The 20,876-nt window shown below is 38.8% G+C and overlaps 1 protein-coding gene across 1 annotated transcript in view; it reads left to right on the top strand.

Annotated features, from left to right (window-relative positions):
• MFSD8 (major facilitator superfamily domain containing 8) overlaps positions 1–20,876 on the top strand; it is a 54,197-nt gene that overhangs the window by 25,274 nt on the left and 8,047 nt on the right. Inside the window, 6 exon segments of the mRNA XM_017895481.1 lie at positions 1,069–1,309; positions 2,903–3,016; positions 5,995–6,139; positions 8,777–8,838; positions 13,119–13,227; positions 15,152–15,287. Of these exon segments, the coding sequence (XP_017750970.1) occupies positions 1,069–1,309; positions 2,903–3,016; positions 5,995–6,139; positions 8,777–8,838; positions 13,119–13,227; positions 15,152–15,287 (807 nt within the window).

The raw sequence follows: 20,876 nt of genomic DNA, 5'->3' as shown, positions 1-20,876 counted from the left end.
TGAGTAGCTGAGATTACAGGGTTGTGCCACTTCACCTGGCTTAGCCTACCATATATGAAAAAAAATAATCTGGCTGGGTATGGTGGCTCATGGCACTAATCCCAATAATTTAGGAGGCCAGGGTGGGAGAATTGCTCCCTCCCGAGGCAGGAGGATTGCTTTTCGAGCTGGAGGTGGGAAGTTCAAGACCAGCCTAGGCAACATAGGGAGACCCTGTCTCTACAAAAATAAAAAAATTAGCTGGGCATGGTGGTGCATGCCTGTGGTCCTGGCTACTCAAGACGCTGAGGCAGGAGGATCACTTGGACCTCTAAGGTCGAGGCTGCACTGAGCCGTGATCGCACCACTGCCCTGCAGCCTGGGTGACAGAGTGAGACCCTGTCTCAAATACATGAATAAAAATAAACAATAGTGTCTTTTCTATGCTAACATTTTCTGTTTTTCTGAAAGTATTTTGTTTTCTGAGTTGTAGTCATTTGGTTCTCCCCTCATGTTCATCATGATATGTAAACCCTTTTAAAGTGGTAGAATACTAAGTTGCCTATGTAGAAAGGAAGAATTTATAACAGGTTTATTGAGAGAATTGTCTATCATCTTTTGTGTTTTTATTATCTTCTTTATGCATTTGACTCTTGTGCCTAGTTTGTTTTTTAAAAAAAGATTTACAGCGCTAATGGCTGTTTAACGTATAGGGTAGCATAAGTCTAAAGAATTCTGTTTACAAGAATTAAAGAATAGCTTGTATTATTTTTCATGATGTTATTGCTATATGTATACATAGGGTGTGTGATTATCTTCTTACCAAGGTTTATATGAACCAAAAATTTCCATGGTCATTCTTAAAATGAGCCTCCCAAGCATTTTTCCCTTGTGTACAGTCTGTTGTTAGCACTTTAATTGTACTGTCAGAAGTTTGAATCCTTTACTGTAAATAATAGTGTTATAAAACTTATACATTAGAATTGTTTTTATTTTTTTAATAGAAAATTTTACATGGTATGACAAATGTGTTTAGATTTTAAACTTTTCTTGGATAACAATTCTTAAAGCACATACTTTTGTCTGCAGATTGATCAGACAGCTGATACAAGATTTTTGGGCTGGGTGATTGCTTCATATAGTCTTGGCCAAATGGTAGCTTCACCTATATTTGGTTTATGGTCTAATTATAGACCAAGAAAAGAGCCTCTTATCGTCTCCATCTTCATTTCCGTGGCAGCCAACTGCCTCTATGCATATGTCCACATCCCAGCCTCTCATAATAAATACTATATGCTGGTTGCTCGTGGATTGTTGGGAATTGGAGCAGGTAAGTTTGTATGTTGATTGTGTCAGATTCACATTCATTCTGACATTTATGGCTCACTTTCACCTGGTCTCATCCTCTTTTAAACTCATATTTCACAGTTCAACATACATGTCTCTCATTGTAAACAAATATTTTTCCTATCATTTTGCCTTTGCTCATGATGTTCTCATTACCTATAGTTCTCTTCTGTTCCCATCATTCTTCATTCTTCAAGATTCAGTTCAAACCAGGCGTGGTGGCACGTGCCTATAATACCAGCTACTCAGGAGACTGAGGTAGCAGAATCTCTCTTGAGCCCAGGAGTTCAAGGTCAGCCTGGGTAACATAGGGAGACCTCCATCTTAAAAAAAAAAAAACAACAGAAAAACCCAAAACAAAAATAGATCCAATTCAAGCTCCACATTTTCCACAAAGCCCTCTTGGGCTACCCTGCCCCTTCAGAGATTTTTTTCTTCTCTGACATGTCTCTGGCACTTGCTTATAGTATTGTACTGTTTTTATGCTTTCTCACTAATCAGATGATAAACTTTTTTTTTTTTTTTGAGTCTCACTCTGTCGCCCAGACTGGAGTGCAGTGGCGCGATCTCGGCTCACTGTAACCTCTACCTGCCTGGATTCAAGCAATTCTCCTGCCTTAGCCTCCCGAGTAGCTGAGACTACAGGCACCTGCCACTGTGCCTGACTAATTTTTGTATTTTTAGTAGAGATGGGGTTTCACCATCTTGGCCAGACTGGTCTTGAACTACTGACCTCGTGATCCACCTGCCTCGGCCTCCCAAAGTGCTGGGATTACAGGCATGAGCCACCACTCTTAGCCTAAACTTTTTGCAATTAGAAAGAATTTACGGTACTTTAAAATATCCTATGCCCCTAACAGAATCTCTTGAATATAATGACTCAATGAAATTTTTCAGTAAAATTGTTAGTGCATTTTTTTCTGTTTCTTATATTACATGTTTATGCATACAGAGTTTGTAATACTTTTTAAAATAGTTGTAGTAATCAATGGTATGCCATTCACTCAGTGCTGTGTTAGTATTGAGTAAATTTTATATTCTTTTTTTTGTTTGTTTGTTTGAGATGAAGTCTCACTTTGTTGCCCAGGCTGGAGTGCAGTGGTGCGATCTTGGCTCATTGCAACCTCAGCCTCCTAGGTTCAAGCAATTATTCTGCCTCAGCCTCCTGAGTAGTTGGGACTACAGGTGGATAATTTTTGAATTTTTAGTAGAGACAGGGTTTCACCATGTTGGCCGGGCTGGTCTTGAACTCCTGACCTCAAAATGATCCACCCACGTTGACCTCTGAAAGTGCTGGGATTATGGATGTGAGCCACTGTGCCCAGCTTGTTTTACTTATGATACCATTTTTTCACTCTTTGATATCTTTAACTCTTTTCATATTACCAAAACTAGTATGGTCCGTTAATTGATGCATTTGCTTAATAAAAATACCTTACATGCTTTGTATGATCATAAAGAGGAAGCAGTGACTATACTGTTGACCAAGATTTCTTCTTCTGTATAAAGTCAAATTTGATTGAATTTTATAAACTGAATGATAACTTGCTTTGGATTATTGTGTCTTGTTTTTAAGGAAACGTAGCAGTTGTTCGATCATATACTGCTGGTGCTACTTCCCTTCAAGAAAGAACAAGTTCCATGGCAAATATAAGCATGTGTCAAGCATTAGGTTTTATTCTAGGTCCAGGTAGGTGTTCTTTTTTTTTTTTTTTTTTGAGACGGAGTCTTGCTCTGTCGCCCAGGCTGGAGTGCAGTGGCCGGATCTCAGCTCACTGCAAGCTCCGCCTCCCGGGTTTACGCCATTCTCCTGCCTCAGCCTCCCGAGTAGCTGGGACTACAGGCGCCCGCCACCTCGCCCGGCTAGTTTTTTGTATTTTTTTTAGTAGAGACGAGGTTTCACAGTGTTAGCCAGGATGGTCTCGATCTCCTGACCTCGTGATCCACCCGTCTCGGCCTCCCAAAGTGCTGGGATTACAGGCTTGAGCCACCGCGCCCGGCCCAGGTAGGTGTTCTTCACTTGTCATTACTTGAATTTGAATTGGGAAAACTTTGAGGCTTAAATATTCAATGTAACCCAAGTATAAAAACTCTTAGCTGAAGGGAAAGGGAGGAAAGCTAATTTTTTTTTATCCAGCAATGAGGATTTTATCTTGATGCCATTTTATCTTGATGCCAATCCACTAAATTAAGTGCTATTAGTCCCCTTTTATAGTTGAGAATGCCAATGCATAGAGAATCTAAGTAAATTGTCCAAGGTCACCCTTTTGCTGAGTGTTAAAAAAATTAGTGAGGCCAGGCACGGTGGTCCACACCTGTAATCTTCAGCACTTTGGGAGGCTGTAACAGGCAGATCACCTGAGGTCAGAAGTTTGAGACCAGCCTGGCCAACATGGTGAAACCCCATCTCTACTAAAAATACAAAAATTAGCCAGGTGTGGTGGCAGGCACCTGTAATCCCAGCTACTTGGGAGGCTGAGGCAGGGGAATCGCTTGAACCTGGAGGCAGAGGTTGCAGTGAGCCGAGATCACATCATTGCACTCCAGCCTGGGCGATAAGCGTGAGACCCTGTCTCAAAAATATATTAATGAGATTTAATATTTCCTCAAGGCAAATTAATTTTCTGCTGAGTAAAGAATCAGTCATTTTCCTGCCTAGAATAATATTGAAAAACCATATAATTGGTCTATATTTTGAATATTGAAGTTATGAATATTATCAGTTTGAATCCAACTCAGCTTACTTCATCATTAACACCCCATCTCCCACCCCCAGTTTCCATTACGTTCCTCTATTTAGCCAAAAGGAAAAGGCTCAACAGAAGGGAATCTAATTCACTGTTCACCAAAATCTATTTCGATTTAGTACCCTGAAACAAATACAAGCACAAATGTAGAATAGTTGAACTTGAATACTATATTGTAAAGTACATCAGGACATAGTTTGAGTCTTTATTTTCCAGTCTACCCTCAGTATCTAGCATAATACCTGGTATAGACTTATGTTCTTAGTAAATACTTTTTACCACCTTAAAAGCATTTTAAAGATTATGTCATTTAAAAATTTTGCATTATAGATGACTAAATATAAGCCTGAAGAACTTCGATGACTTTTCCAATAATAAACCCTCAACAAGCACTAACATTTATTGTGTGCTTACTGTATGCTAGTCACAGTTCTGAGTACGGTAGGTGCAGTATCTTAAGTCCTCACCCTAGAGTTATATGTGAATTACTCTAGAGCCACATATAGAATCTAAATCAGAAGAGCAAACCAGTACTCTTCCAATTGAGTTTTTGCCACAGATCCAGATTAGATTTTGCCACTTCATATTTTCTTTTTTTTTTTTTGAGACGGAGTCTCGCTGTGCCGCCCAGGCTGGAGTGCTGTGGCCGGATCTCAGCTCACTGCAAGCTCCGCCTCCCGGGTTCACCCCATTCTCCTGCCTCAGCCTCCCGAGTAGCTGGGACTACAGGCGCCCGCCACCTCGCCCGGCTAATTTTTTTTGTATTTTTTAGTAGAGACGGGGATTCACGTGTTAGCCAGGATGGTCTCGATCTCCTGACCTCGTGATCCACCCGTCTCGGCCTCCCAAAGTGCTGGGATTACAGGCTTGAGCCACCGCGCCCGGCCTTGCCACTTCATATTTCTTTAGAGTGCTTTATCCAGCAGTCCAAAAACACTTCTAACTAATGTTTAAAGTCACTAAAAAAACTTCAGATACTAAGGTAGATTATGTATGCTTTTGGATGAAATGGTTTTTTTTTTTTTTTACCTGTATATGACATTATAGGTCAAATGATATAAATATATATAACACTATAGTATAGTTACCATATACACGAATATATTTAAGATATCTGATCTAAAATATGTTTTCATTCCTTATAATGAAGCTGTTAAACCTTTTTTTTTTTTTTTGAGACGGAGTTCCCTCTGTCGCCCGGGCTGTGGAGCTGCTGGAGTGCAGTGACGAACTCAGCTCACTGCCAAGCTCCGCCTCCCACTGTGTTACGCATTCTCCTGCTCAGTCCTCCCGAGTAGCTGGATAGCTGGGGACTACAGGCGACCCCGCCACTCGCCCGGCTAGTTTTTGTTTTTTTTTTAGTAGAGACGGGGTTTCCACCGTGTTAGCCAGGATGGTCTCATTCCTTGACCTCGTGATCCGGCAGTTCTCGGCCTCCCAAATGTGGGATACAGCTTGAGCCACTGACTGCGCCCGGCTAAACCTTTATAATTATTGGAAGAAATGGTATAATTTAAATTGCCTATGGAGATGTTTTGTAAAAAACTAAGAAGTTATGTAAGATACAACTCCTTGTGAATGCATGTACATCAGTGTTTCACAACCTTTTTTTCATTATTGTCTCCCTAAGGAGCCTTTTTCAATGTTTTTTCCTACTCTCTTTACCCCATAAAATTTTAGTGCCACAGATGTATCATATATCTTTTATGTACCATATGTATATCTGTACATACCTGCTTTATACCTAAAAGTGGAAAATTTTGACCCCCCCCATCAAGAACCAATTGCATCTGTTGAGAATGCATGATATAGAAGGATGATTCCATAACTTTGTTCCCAATTCTGTTGTAAATGTCTTTTGCATTTTTTATCCTATGCTTCTCATATAGTAATTCATCTGTGAAAATTTTATCTTAATAAGTTTTTCAGACTTGTTTTGCATTCATTGGAGAAAAAGGTGTGACATGGGATGTGATTAAACTGCGGATAAACATGTATACAACACCAGTTTTACTTAGCGCCTTCCTGGGAATTTTAAATATTATTCTGATCCTTGCTATACTAAGGTAATTAGATAGAAATGATAAAACTATTTTTGTAGATTGTGAAATTTAATGAGCTTTGTAATTATTGGAAGATAATTATCCTTATGAAGTGTATTTGTTTTTCTATGTCTATAGTTTGTTTATATTTTTTGGTCAGGTAGTACTAAAGCATGTAATACCGGCAACCAAAAGACAACCTAATAAATGAGAACAGAAAAGGAAGGTCTTTGAAGATTCGAGGTTTGGTTTTTTGTTTTTTTTTTTTTTTTTTTTTGAGACAAGGTTTTACTCTGTTGCTCAGACTGGAGGGCAGTGGCACTATCTCGGCTCAATGCAACCTCCATCTCCCAGATTCAAGGATTCTGATGCCTCAGCTTCCTGAGTAACTGGGGCTACAGGTGTGCACCACCACATCCAGCTAATTTTTGTACTTTTAGTAGAGACGGGGTTTCACCATGTTGGCCAGGCTGATCTCAAACTCCTGACCTCAAAGTGATCTGCCTGCCTCAGCCTCCCAAAGTGCTGGGATTACAGGCAAGAGCCATGTGAGGCTGTGCCCGGCCTGAAGGTTTGATCTTGATTTACAAACTACATGTTTCTAAGTAGGAGAAAGGCATGGAAAATAACATTTTAAATAGATTAATGGATTTGTATCAGTCTTAAATATAAAAGTTACTAGTAATGTATATCTCTTTCATATATTTGAAAATTTTTTTTAATTATGTTTTGTTTATTGTTTTAGAGTGCTTTATTCAGTAGTCTAAAACATTTATTACTAATGTTTATAATCACTGTAAAACTTCAGATACTAAAGTAGATCATGTATGCTTTAGGATGAGTTAGATTTTTTTCATTTTACCTGTCTGTGAGAATTTGATAAGAATTGTAACTTCTGTCTTAAGTTTATTGCAGTTTTATTACTGAAAAACCAATAAAGGAAAGTATATTAGAATGTGAAAAAAATACATGCAATAATAAAATTTAACAACTCACTATTAAGCATTTTAGAGTACAACATAGTTTGTGTTTTTCTTTTTAAGAGAACATCGTCGTGGATGACTCAGCGAAGACAGTGAAAAATATTAATTTGAAGAAGGTACTTTTAAACCCATTTCGGCTTGAATTAATGTAACATTCATCCAAGTGTTTCTAATGATTCTGGTTTTGTTTGGTATTTATTCGATTTTGCTTCTAAGGACAACACAGTGAGATTGGGAAGATCTTCAAAGCTGAAGTGACCCTAAATTGATTTTTTTAAAGAGGCATACCCATAATTCCCACAGTTATGTTGGTGGTCATGATTGACAAGGTTACTGGACATTGTAAAAAAATCACTTTGTCTTATTTTCGGAGAGCTATATCCTAAAGCCTTTTGAATATTTGCATGATTTCCATATCTTTGACTAGCCACATAAATAGTCAGTCCTTTTTTTCTTTTTTTTTTTGAGAGGATCGCGCTCTGTCGCCTAGGGTGGAGTGCAGTGGCGCCATCTCGGCTCACTGCAGAGCTTCCGCTCCCGGTTCACGCCATTCTTCGCCTCAGCCTGGTTAGCTGGGACTACAGGCGCACGACCACCGTGCCGGCCTAGTTTTTTGTATTTTCAGTAGAGAACAGGGTTTCACTGGTTAGCCAGGATGGTCCCTCCGATCTTCGACCTCGCTGATCCGCCCGCCTCAGGCAACTCCCAGGAGTGGCTGGGCTTACAGCGTGAGCACCGACCCAGGGCACCCGGCCATGTCTTTCTATTTAAAGCAGTTCTTGCCCGGCGCGGTGGCTCAAGCCTGTAATCCCAGCACTTTGGGAGGCCAAGACGGGTGGATCACGAGGTCAGGAGATCGAGACCATCCTGGCTAACACGGTGAAACCCCGTCTCTACTAAAAAATACAAAACACTAGCGGGGCGAGGTGGCGGGTGCCTGTAGTCCCAGCTACTCGGGAGGCTGAGGCGGGAGAATGGCGTGAACCCGGGAGGCGGAGCTTGCAGTGAGCTGAGATCCGGCCACTGCACTCCAGCCTGGGCGACACAGCAAGACTCCGTCTCAAAAAAAAAATAAATAAGTAAAAATAAAGCAGTTCTTTATTCTTTTAAGCATGAGAACAGGTACGGTTTTGCCTTTTTATTTTTGTTGTTTTGGTATATTTTACAAATACACATTTTCATCCTTTAGATCTTCTCTGATTGATGTAAGTCAGAGAACCCGGTAAGTAGCTATATTTTACCAAAAAAACTGTTATTTAGGTACTAATTATATCCTCCTTGGGGAAAGAATGCAAGGACTGATCCTGGCCCTCAACAGTTCATAAAGTTGTGGAAAAGACATAGTATTATTTTACCAGGTACTTTCATAGCTCTATTATTTAATTTTCACAAAATAAATAGTGGAAGATAAATTTAAATGTAGTAGGGTGGAGACCAGAGTGGTGAGGAGCTATAGTAAGTTTTTGAACTAGGACAGTTTTGACATTGATTCCATGCAGAGGCTAATCCAGATTGGTTATATCTCACTGGTCATATCTCATTGGTAACAGTTTTATTACTGAAAAGCCAGTAAAAGAAACTGTATCAGAATGTGAAAAAAAATATGATGCCAGTAACAAATTTGAACAATTTCTCTATTAAGCTTTTCAAAGGTACAATATTTGTGTTTTCTTTTAAGAGAACATTGTGTGGATGACTCAGGAAGACAGTATAAAAGTATTAATTTTGACTAGGCCTGAAGTAGGGCAGTGACTGAGAATGGAGAAGGGATAAGCAGGAGTTGTTGAAGGAGGAATCAAGAAAGAGATTTGGATAGAGAATATTAAGGATTAGAGAAAGCCAACATTTCTGCCAGGTTTTGATTCTAGATCACCTGGAAGAATGAGAGAGAACAAGAATTTAGGAAGGGAGGTTGGATGAAAAGAGAAGATGATTTCAGTTTGGATCAAGCTGAATATACTGTTACTCTAGAACAACTAAAAAATCCCAGAGGCATTTGTAATTTTGACAGTAAAAGTAAAAGCTAGAGATAAAAATTTGTGAGTCACCCAGTGAAAAACACTATGGCAGCAAAGAGGGAGTGAGAGAAAGGATGGGGTGATGATTCAAGTGTGGGAAAAGATTGTTGAATCTGAGGAATGAATATGTGAGAATATGTTTGAAAACTTTCAAAATAAAAAATAAAGAATGAGAGGTGAAATGTCAACAGTGGGTATAAACTCCTTTATTCAAAGGTAAAAAATAGGATGCTAACTTCAAGGAGCTATCAAGTAAAGGGAAGGAGGAAGTTAAGAGGATGAGGTAGAGGTATGACAAAGGGAAGATATGTAAAATCAGTATTTCAGAAGTTGGAAGGGGTAATATACGTCAATGCTTCATTTACTTTCATGTGCTTAGAAATCACCTGGGAACCTTGTTCAAGATACAAATTCTGATTCGTTAGGCTTAGGGTGATACTAAATAAGGTTGCCAATAAAACATAGGATGTTGCTTCTCAGAATAGGGGAGTTAATAAAGAAATGTAAAAATATATAATATAAAAAATAAAACACAGAATGCCCAATTACATTTGAGTAATGTTTTAGTATAAATATGTCCCACCTGGTTAAATTTGGATTTCAATAAACAACAAATAACGTTTTGTTTTGTTTTGTTTTTTTCTTTAGTAGAGACAGGATCTTGCCGTGTTGTCCAGGCTGGTCTTAAACTCCTGGACTCAAGTGATCTGCCTGCCCCAGCCTCCCAAAGTGCTAGGATTACAGATGTGAGCCACTGCACCTGGCAACAGATAACTTTTAGTATTAATACAATCCAGCTGGGCATAGTGGCTCATGCCTATAATCCCAGCACTTTGTGAGGCCAAACCAGGTGGATCACCTGAGGTCAGGAGTTCAAGACCAGCCTGGCCAACATGGTGAAACCCTGTCTCTACTAAAAATACAAATATTGGCTGGGTGTGGTGGCAGGTGCCTGTAATCCCAGCTACTCAGGAGACTGAGGCAGGAGAGTCGCTTGAACCTGGGAGGCAGAAGTTGCAGTGAGCCGATACCATACCATGTACTCCAGCCTGGGTGACAGAGTGAGACTCTGTCTCAAAAAAAAAAAGTGTAAATACAATCCAAATACTTCATGGAACATTCTAATACTTAACTTTCAAATATGGCACAGAACATATTTATACTAACACTTATTGTTTATCTCAAATTTAAGTTTAACCAGGTCTCCTGTATCTTTATTTACTATATTGGCAACCCTAGTGAGATGCTGAGCATCTGCATTTATAACAAACTACCATGTGATGTGATGCTGCTGGTCTAGAAATCATAGATTGTGCTGCAAAGATTGAAAGCTATGCTGTCCAATATAGTAGCCATTAGCCATATGTGGCTATGTGAATATAAGTTAAAGTAAATTTAATAAATTATTTTCTGTCATACTAGCCACATTTCAAGTGCTCAGTAATGGGTATATGTGGCTAGTGGCCACTGTATTAGCACAGATAAAGAACATTTCTATCATGTCACAGTTTTATTGGACAGCACTGTTCTAAAGTACAAATGGGAATGAGTTTAGACGAGATGTAGTGTTTTCTTGTATGAGACTTCTAGTTACTTCAGAATAATTTTTATAAAATAAAATTTTTAAATTTCAATAAATGTTTGCATAAAATATATCTGGTAAAAAAACTTCCATAATTGTTTTAATTTAAAGATATTCAAATTTAAAGAGGTTATTATGAGACAGGATTATAATTTCTAATTGCATAGAATTTGAGTCCATATACTAATGCAGTCTTTTAAAAAAATTTATAATTAGGATATCTAGTCAGTCCCCATAGTCTAGGATGCAACATTTCTGAGATTCCGCACTTAAACCAGCACTAAGTAGAGGCTACAGGAAACTAAGCACATATTATGAAGCAAACTCCAGTCTGACTTGGGGCAATATTGATATTGACTTGAAGGAGTAAAGACTAACTTCTAGGTGGTGATTAAGAATCAGAGAGGCCTATCCAAAATGATACAAGAGCCACAACCATCAGGGCCTACCCCTGGCAAAGGATCTGGACAAAGGTGACCAGTTCTCTTTGTGTGATTATAAAGGAAGGTCATAAGGCTGAGTGTCCAAGGTGCTTAATTCCCTTTAAGTATAGCAGTCTATTTCCAAATCTACTTATTGTTGGAGGAGGAACTCCTCAAGAATCCTGAGATAGAAAGGCAGGCATTATTATGAAAAAAATCATAGAAACTTACTACATCTTAGGAAAGCCCTCCCACCCCTCCACCAACCACTGACACTGCACACAATTTAAGATAGCATAAATAAACATATTTTTGTAATATTTTATGTATTAATTCCTGGCTTAGGCTGGGTGCGGTGGCTCACACCTGTAATCCCAGCACTTTGGGAGGCTGAGGCAGGCAGATCAAGAGGTCAAGAGATTGAGACCATCCTGGCCAACATGGTGAAACCCCGTCTCTACTAAAATTACAAAAATTATCTGGGCATGGTGGCATGCACATGTAGTCCCAGCTACTCGGGAGACTGAGGCAGGAGAATCACTTGAACCCGGGAGATGGAGTTTGCATTGAACAGAAATCACATCTCTGCACTTCAGCCTGGCAACAGAGCGAGACTCCGTCCCCCTGCCACCCCAAGAAAATACCTGGCTTATTTTGGTATTTATTGGTGTATGTATTCTGAATAAGTGGAAAAATTACAAAACAGCGTGAATATGTATGAGTAGATTAATATGTCTGCATGATTCTCAGTTACATCAAGAATAGCTTAATGTGTATTAAACTTAAAACGTTGTTCAAGATGAGAAGTCAGTACACTTACTTTGTCCTTCTTGTTTATAAACCACCATCAAATCCTGATTATTTCTTTACAGAAACATAAATGATAGGAGTTTTTAAAATGGTAATGATAACATAAAGATCTTTACGAATACTAATTTCTATTTATTTATTTATTGAGACAGAGTCTCTGTCACCCAGGCTGAAGTGCAGTGGCTCAATCTTGTCTCACTGCAACCTCAGCCTCCTGGTTCAAGCAGGTCTCGTGCCTCAGCCTCTCAAGTGGCTGAGATTACAGGCGTGCAGCACCATGCCCAGCTAATTTTTTTTTTTGTATTTTTAATAGAGATGGGGTTTTGCCATGTTGGCCAGGCTGGTCTCAAACTTCTGATCTCAGGTGATCCACGTGCACTGGCCTCCCATAGTGCTGGGATTACAGGCATGAGCCACCGTTCCTGGCCATGAATACTAATTTCATGTAGCACTGAAATTCAAAATATATATCCATTGAAGTAAATCATAGAACTGGGAACTGATTTGATAAACCACTGGAGTTCTTCATGAAATTCTTGTAAGTCTAAGATTTGAGTAAGGTGGAAAAAAATCTGCAATTTAAATTTAAAGCAAATATATTTAGTATGAGATCAGTATGTTATAGAGTTCTATAAATTACATTTTTGGATTGAGATATACCAAGTACAAAATGCATCTGAGTATTTCTTAAGATAACAGAATTGAAGTATATCTCTGGGGAAGAAAATTCACCTTGCTTTTAAATGCCATTTAAAAATTATTTCTGTCATATAAATTATCTTATTGTTGGCCACGCACAGTGGCTCACACATGTAATCCCAACACTTTGGGAGGTCAAGGCAGGCAAACTGATTGAGCTCAGGAGTTCGAGCCCAGACTGGGTAGCATGGTGAAACCTCATCTCTACAAAAAATATAAAAATTAGCTGGATGTGGTGGTACATGCCTATAGTCCCAGCTTCTTGGGAGGCTGAGGTAGGAGGATCACCTGAGCCTGGGGAGGTCAAGGCTGCAGTGAGACCCCATCTGAAAAAATAAAAATACACAAATTATCTTGCTATTAAACTACTTTGAATCCTAAAAAATTCTTAAAATATTTATAAATTTTGCTATAATTTCTACATTATTTTAATGTCATAAGAAAAATTAGATGTATAGGTAATGTAATTTTTCTCCTATTTACCTATAGCAAGTAGCGATGAAATGCAAGTTCCCCAAGGAAATATTGACCAAGTTGCTGTTGTGGCCATCAATGTTCTGTTTTTTGTGGCTCTATTTATCTTCGCCGTTTTTGAAACGTAAGTTTTATTCCATCTTTATCTAAATCAGATTATATTTTAACCTTTATTTCTTAATGCAGTGTTAATTAGGCATATCGATGTTATTAAAATTTTATGTAAGGCAAATTTTCTTACCATGATGTAAAAAATGTATATACATTTTGTTGCTTTTAACTTGAAAGTAGTTAATTCTTTGTCCATAATCTACTATCTTACTTTCTTATAAAAGGATCAGTTTCACTACTCTTTCCCTCTTTCATCTGAGTTTTATGATAAATACAGTTATAAAACTTTAGTGCCGTGATTTAATTATTCTTAAGCTCTATAATTTCCTACCTATATATATATATGATATAGAGTTCTATAAGTTACATTTTTGGATTGAGATATACCAAGTACAAAGTACATTTGAGTATTTCTTAAGATAACAGAATTGAAGTATATCTCTGGGGAAGAAAATTCACCTTGCTTTTAAATGCCATTTAAAAATTATTTCTGTCATATAAATTATTGTTGGCCATGCACAGTGGCTCACACGTGTAATCCCAACACTTTGGGAGGTCAAGGCAGGCGAACTGGTTGAGCTCAGGAGTTCGAGCCCAGACTGAGTAGCATGGTGAAACCTCATCTCTACAAAAAATATAAAGATTAGCTGGATGTGGTGGTACATGCCTGTAGTCCCAGCTTCTTGGGAGGCTGAGGTAGGAGGATCACCTGAGCCTGGGGAGGTCAAGGCTGCAGTGAGCTGTGGGTCAGTCCCCCAAGTAGCTGGGACTACAGGCATGCGCCACCATGCTCAACTAATTCGTTTGTATTTTTTGTAGAGACAGGGTTTCCCCATGTTGCCCAGGCTGATCTTGAACTCCTGGGCTCAAGTGATCTGCTCACCTTGGCCTCCCAAAGTGCTTGGATTACAGATGTGAACCACCGCGCCTGGCACTATCATGTTAGCTATTTTTAAGGTATGCAATTCAGTAGCACTAAGTGCATTCACAATGTTGTGCAACCATGACCACTATTTCCAGAACGTTTTCATCATCCTAAACAGAAGCTCCATACGCATTAAAGAATAACATACCAATTAAACAATATTAAATAAATTTCAGACTGGGTGCGGTGGCTCACGCCTGTAATTCACAGCACTTTGGGAGGCTGAGGTAGGTGGATCACTTGAGATCAGGAGTTCAAGACCAGCCTGGCCAATATGGTGAAACTCTGTCTGTACTAAAAATACCAAAATTAGCTGGGTGTGGTGGTGGGTACCTGTAGTCCCAGCTACTCAGGAGGCTGAGGCAGGAGAATTACTTGAACCCGGGAGATGGAGGTTGCAGTGAGTCGAGATCATGCCACTGCACTCCAGCCCAGGTGACAGAGTGAGACTCTAGCGTCTCAAAAATAATAATAAACAATAAATATAAATTGCATTTTGTAGTCAGTTACTAGAGATGGCATGTAGGGAGAGAAACTTGGAAAGGAAGGATATAGTCATGTAAAGGAAGAGACATTGAGAGGTAAAGAGAAAAATATATACATTCAAAAAATCCAGTATATTCTGATAACTTAATATAACTATTGCATTGAAAGAGACCAATTTAATTAAAAATATAACCATGATTATTTAGTAATATTAGAATGATAGGCATTGTGATTGGTGTGGTTTGTTTCCTTTTCCTTTGTTTCAGACTTTCTGTAATAGGGCTATATTGATTATATAATTAAAATAAACATTAGAAAGTAAACTATGAGTAGACAGACTTAGTAACTTAGTTATGTAACAACAACATGCTTAAAATGTGTTCAAACTTTTGCTTAAGTCTGTTGTCATTGTTAAAAGGCATGCAAATTCTTGAATGTGTAGCTGTCATTTTTAAAACTTACACTTCACTTTAAGTATAACAGTTACTGTGATTTAAATAAGAATACTTTTTTTGGTTTTTCTTAGCATCATTGCTCCATTAACAATGGATATGTATGCCTGGACTCAAGAACAAGCTGTGTTATATAATGGCATAATACTTGCTGCTCTTGGGGTTGAAGCAGTTGTTATTTTCGTAGGAGTTAAGTTACTTTCCAAAAAGTAAGTTAAGTGTTTTGGTTTTATGTCTATTTTTTAAAATAAAACAAAAAACAGAGCTAACAATGCAAATGGATGTACCAGGAAAATAATCTAAAGCTTTTTTTGGACACAGATTTACAATTTATTAAGAGATCACAATATTTCTATACCCTACAGCATTTCTTTGGTAAAACAAAATTTCTCACAAAGTGAGACTTATTATCTTTTGTCTATTGTGTTTTCCTGAAAGTATATTTCATAAACCATTGTTCTGTATTGTAATATATATTGTGCAACAAAAAAGATTCAGTGGTTAAGTTTGGAATATTTTGGTTAAGATTACCAAACTTATTCTAGAACTTCTATCCACAGTATATATATTCTATATCATCCATCATGGCAAATAAAATTTGTGACATTTCCCAGACCACACAACACTTTTTTTTTTTTTGAGACAAGTCTCGTTTTGTTGCTGAGGCTAGAATGCAGTGGTGCAATCATGGCTTAGTGCAGCCTTGACCTACTGGCCTCAGGTGATCCTCTCATCTCACCCTCCTGAATAGCTGGGACTACAGGCATGACCACCATACCTGGCTAATTTCTTTTATTTTTATTTTTTGTAGAGACAATATCTCACTATGTTGCCCAGGCTAGTCTCATTCCTGGGTTCAAGCATTCCTCCTGCCTCAGTCTCCCAAAGTGTTGGGATTACAGGCATGAGCCACTGTGTCCAGCATTAAGTGTTTTTTAATTGATACATGATAGATGTACATATGTTTGGGGTATGTGTGATAATTTGATACATTCATATAATGTATAAAGATCAAATCAAAATAATTGGGATACCATCACTTTAAATATTTACCTTTTCATTATGCTAGGAACATTTGAATTACTCTTTTCTAGCTTTTGACATGTACACTAAATTATTGCTAACTGTAGTCACCCTACTGAGCTATTGAAAACTAGGTCTTATTTCTTCTAACTGTGTATTTGTACCCATTAACCAACTATTGTTTATTGCCTCCTTCCCACTATTATTCCTGGCTTCTGGTAACTACCAATCTAGTCTCTTTTCTTTCTTTCTTTTCCTTTTTTTTTCTTCTTGTAAAAGATGGTGTCTCACTCTGTTGCCCAGAATGGAGTGGAGTGGTGTGATCATAGCTCATGGCAGCCTCAAACTCCTGGGCTGAAGCAATCCTCCTGTCTCAGCCTCCTGAGTAGCTAGGACTACAGGCATGTGCCATAATGCCTGGCTAATTTTTTTTTTTTTTAACTTTTTGTAGAGACAAGATCTTGCTGTGTTGCCTGGGTTCACCAATCTACTCTCTATATTCATGAGATTCATTAAAAAAAAATTTTTTTTTTTGTGACGGAGTCTCGCTCTGTTGCCCAGGCTGGAGTGCAGTGGCGCGATCTCAGCTTACTTACCTCCACCTCCTGGGTTCCAGCAATTCTCTCGCCTCAGCCTCCCGAGTAGCTGGGACTACAGGCACATGCCATCACACCTGACAATTTTTTATTTTTATTTTTAGTAGAGACGGGGTTTTACCACGTTAGGATAGTCTCGATCTCCTGACCTCATGATCTGCCCGCCTCCGCCTTCCAAAGTGCTGGGATTACAGGCATGAACCACTGCGCCCAACCTGAGATTCGCTTTTTTTCACATGAGTGAGAAAATGTGATAATTTGTCTTTCTGTGCTTGGCTTATTTCACTTAACATAATGACCATTAATTCCATCTATGTTACCCAAAATGATGGGATTTCATGGTTTTAATGGCTCAGCAATATTCCCTTGTGTATATATACCACGTTTATCCATTCATCCATTGATGGGCACTTAGGTTGGTTTCATATTTTGGCAATTGTGAATAGTGCTGAAATGAACATGGAAGTGCAGATGTGTCTTTGATATATTGATTTCCTTTATTTTAGATATATACTTAGTAATGGGATTGCTGGTTCATATGGTAGTTCCATTTTAATTTTTTTTGAGGAACATCTGTACTGTTTTCCATAGTGGTTTTACTAATTTACATTCCCACCAACAGTATACAAGGGTTCCTGTTTGTCCACATCCTCACCAGCATCCATCATTCCCTCTTTTTGATTAAAGCCATTTTAATTGGGTTGAGAGAATACCTAATTGTGGTTTTGATTTGCATTTCCCTGATGATTAGTGATGTCAAACATTTTTTGTACACCTAGTGGCCTTTTGTACGTCTTCTTTTGAGAATGTCTATTCACTGTTTAAAAGAATCATTTTGAGGGCCTGGTGCAGTGGCTCATGCCTGTAATCCCAGCATTTTGGGAGGCCAAGGCAGCTGGATCATTTGGGGTCAGGAGTTTGAGACCACTCTGGCCAACATGGTGCAACCCCATTTTACTAAAATACAAAATTTTCTACTAAAAATATAGGGCATGGTGGCACGTTTCTACTAAAATAAAAAAAATTTTCTACTAAAAATAGAGGGTGTGGTGGCATGTGCCTGTAGTCCCAGCTACTCAGGAGGCTGAGGCAAGAGAATCGCTTCAGCCCGGGAGGTGGAGGTTGCAGCAGTGAGCCGAGATCACACCACTGCCCTCCAGCCTGGGCGACAGAGTGAGACTTCGTCTCAAAATAGATAAATAAATACAAATAAATAAAAGAATAATTTTGGCCAGGTATAGTGGCTCATGTCTGCAACCCGAGCAATTTAGGAGGCTAAGACAGGAGGATCATTTCAGCCCAGAAGTTAGTTTGAGACCAGCCTGGGAAACATAGTGAGATCTTATCTCACTATGATATAATGAGATCCCTATTTCTTCACAGACACACACACACACACACACACAATTAGCTGGGTGTGATGGAGCACGCCTGTCGTCCCAACTACTTGGGAGGTTGAGGCGAGAGGATTGCTTGAGCCCAGGAGTTTGAGGCTGCAGTGAACTGTGATTGTATCACTATACTCCAGTCTGGGTGACAGAGTAAGACCCATCTCTTAAAAAAAGAATCATTTTGTAAAAGTATAACTGTAAGGAACATATTTTCAGGGAAATGCTTGTGTAAAATTAAGTTCAGTCATATAGTCTAAGGTGGAACATTAGCTGATGAATTTAGACAGTTCTGTTTAAGTATTCCTGAAATACAGATCCTCTTTAACTTGCAATGGGGCTACATCCTGATAAACTGATCATTACAAGTTGAAAATAGCACAGAGTTGAAAATACAGGCTGTGTGCAGTGGCTCACGCCTGCAATCCCAGCACTTTGGGAGGCCGAGGCAGGGAGGTCACCTGAGGTCAGAAGTTCGAGACCAGCCCAGCCAATGTGGTGAAACCCCATCTCAACTAAAAATACAAAAATTAGCCGCGTATGGTGGCAGGTGCCTGTAATCACAGCTACTCCGCAGGTGGAGGCATAAGAATCGCTTGAATCTGGGAGGCGGAGGTTGCAGTGAGCCATTGCATTCCAGCCTGGATGTCAAGGGTGAAACTCCATCTCAAAAAAAGCGAAAAACAAAACAGAACAAAAAAAAAATTTAATACACCTAACCTACAGAGCATTGTAGCTTAGCTTAGCTTAGCCTACCTTAAACACGCTCCAACACTCACAATAGTTTCCAGTTAGGTTAAAACATGAAGTGTATTTTATAATAAAGTGTTGGATATCTCATGTAATTTGCCAAATACAGTATACTGTAGATTACGGTATTAGATGTTTACCTTTGTGATCATGTGACTGACTGGGAGCTGTGGTTCTCTGCTGCTGTCCGGCATAATGAAACAGTATCATACCACAGATCGCTGGTCTGGAAAAATACCAAAATTCAAAATTTGAAGTGTGGTTTCTACTGAATGAGTACCACTTTCCTACTGTTGTAAAGCTGAACAATTATAGGTTAACACTCATAAGTCAGAGACTGTATGTACTTTAATAAGTTTCTAAAATTAATCAACAAATGCTAAGTCAGTGTATCAGGTTCACTGCTATGGGGATACTATGAGAATTCTTGTCCTTATGGAGCCAAGTAGAAGGATCAAGATATAAGTTAGACATATTTATATTCAAAGTTAATAGGAAGTACATTACATCTTGCTACAAAAGTAGAGCAGTGCGGCTGATATTATTCATCCTTACAGAATGTCCAATACCATACCCTCAAAGCATGTGTATTCCAGTAGGGGGAAAGCCAATAAACACAAATGTGAAGTCAGTTAGTGATAAGTACTACAAAGAAGAAGAGAAGAGAAGAGAATAAGGAGTGACAAGGGCAGGGCTGGAAAGTGGGGAAATGTTGTATTCGATAGACTGCTCAAGGAAGGTATATATGACGAAGTTACATTTAAGCTGAGACCTTAGTGAAGTCAGCAAAGAGCCATGCAATGGCCTGGAACTCTCTTCCCCCAGAAGGCTGAGCTTTGTATGTTTAAGGAACAAGCAGAAAGGCTGGTTTGACAAGAGCACAGTCAGGGAAAAGGCAAATGATAAATCAGGTTAGAAAGACGTGAAGCCTGTTGGTATTCTGTGGGTGATGGAAGTCATTGGGTTTTTGTTGGTTGTTTGGTTGTGTGGTTTTTATGCATGTATTTTGGAAGACTTTGGTTTTGCTTTTATGTTTTACTGTTATGCAGAATTTCCAACATACACCAAAGTCTAGAGAGCATCTCCAGTATTCATTACCCAGCTTCAACAATTGTAAGCACTTAGACAATCCTGTTCCATCTCTACCTCTAGCTATTCCACACTCTCTTTCCCCTGTACCTGGATTATTTTGAAGCTGATCCTAGGCATCAATTCATATCTTCCACAAATATTTCAGTATGTGTCTCTAAAGTTTATGATATTATCTCATCCAAAAAAAATGATTTATTAATATCATCACATATTCAGGCAACATTCAGATTTTCTCCACTGTCTCAAGTGCTTTTTGGCTTTGTTTTGTTGTATTTGTTTTTCAGTATGTTCACTAGATTCAGGCTCTTAAGTTTACTAAGTCTCTTTTAATCAATAAGTTTCGTTTCCATCTCTGTCTTTTTTTCTCTTTTCTTCTTACAAATTGAATAAACCAGGATTTTTGTAGTATAGTTTCCCACATTTTGGATCTTACTGATTGCATCATTGGTGTTTTGAAGACATTTTCCTTTCTGCTATGTTTCTTTTTTTTTTTAAATTATACCTTTTTTTTTTTGAGATGGAGTTTCACTCTTGTTGCACAGGCTGGAGTGCAATGGTGCAATCTTGGCTCACCACAACCTCCACCTCCACCAGGTTCAAGCCATTCCCCTGCCTCAGCTTCCTGAGTCCGAGTAGCTGGGATTACAGGCGTGTGCCACCACACCCAGCTAATTTTTGTGTTTTTAGTAGAGACAGGGTTTCACCATGTTGGCCTGGATGGTCTCAATCTCCTGACCTCAGATGATCCGTCCTCCTCGGCCTCCCAAAGTCCTGGATTACAGGCATGAGCCACCACACCCAGCCTTTATTATACTTTGAGTTCTGAAATACATGTGCAGAATATGCAGGTTTGTTACATAGGTATAAATGTACCATGGTGGTTTGCTGCACCCATCAATCCATCATCTACATTAGGTATTTCTCCTAATGCTATCCCTCCCCTAGCCCCC

The sequence above is a fragment of the Rhinopithecus bieti genome, unplaced genomic scaffold (assembly GCF_001698545.2).
Source record: "Rhinopithecus bieti isolate Rb0 unplaced genomic scaffold, ASM169854v2 scaffold_26676, whole genome shotgun sequence".
NCBI lineage: Eukaryota > Metazoa > Chordata > Mammalia > Primates > Cercopithecidae > Rhinopithecus > Rhinopithecus bieti.
The sequence above is the reverse complement of the archived record's forward strand: the minus strand, read 5'-3'. Positions and strand labels throughout refer to the sequence as shown.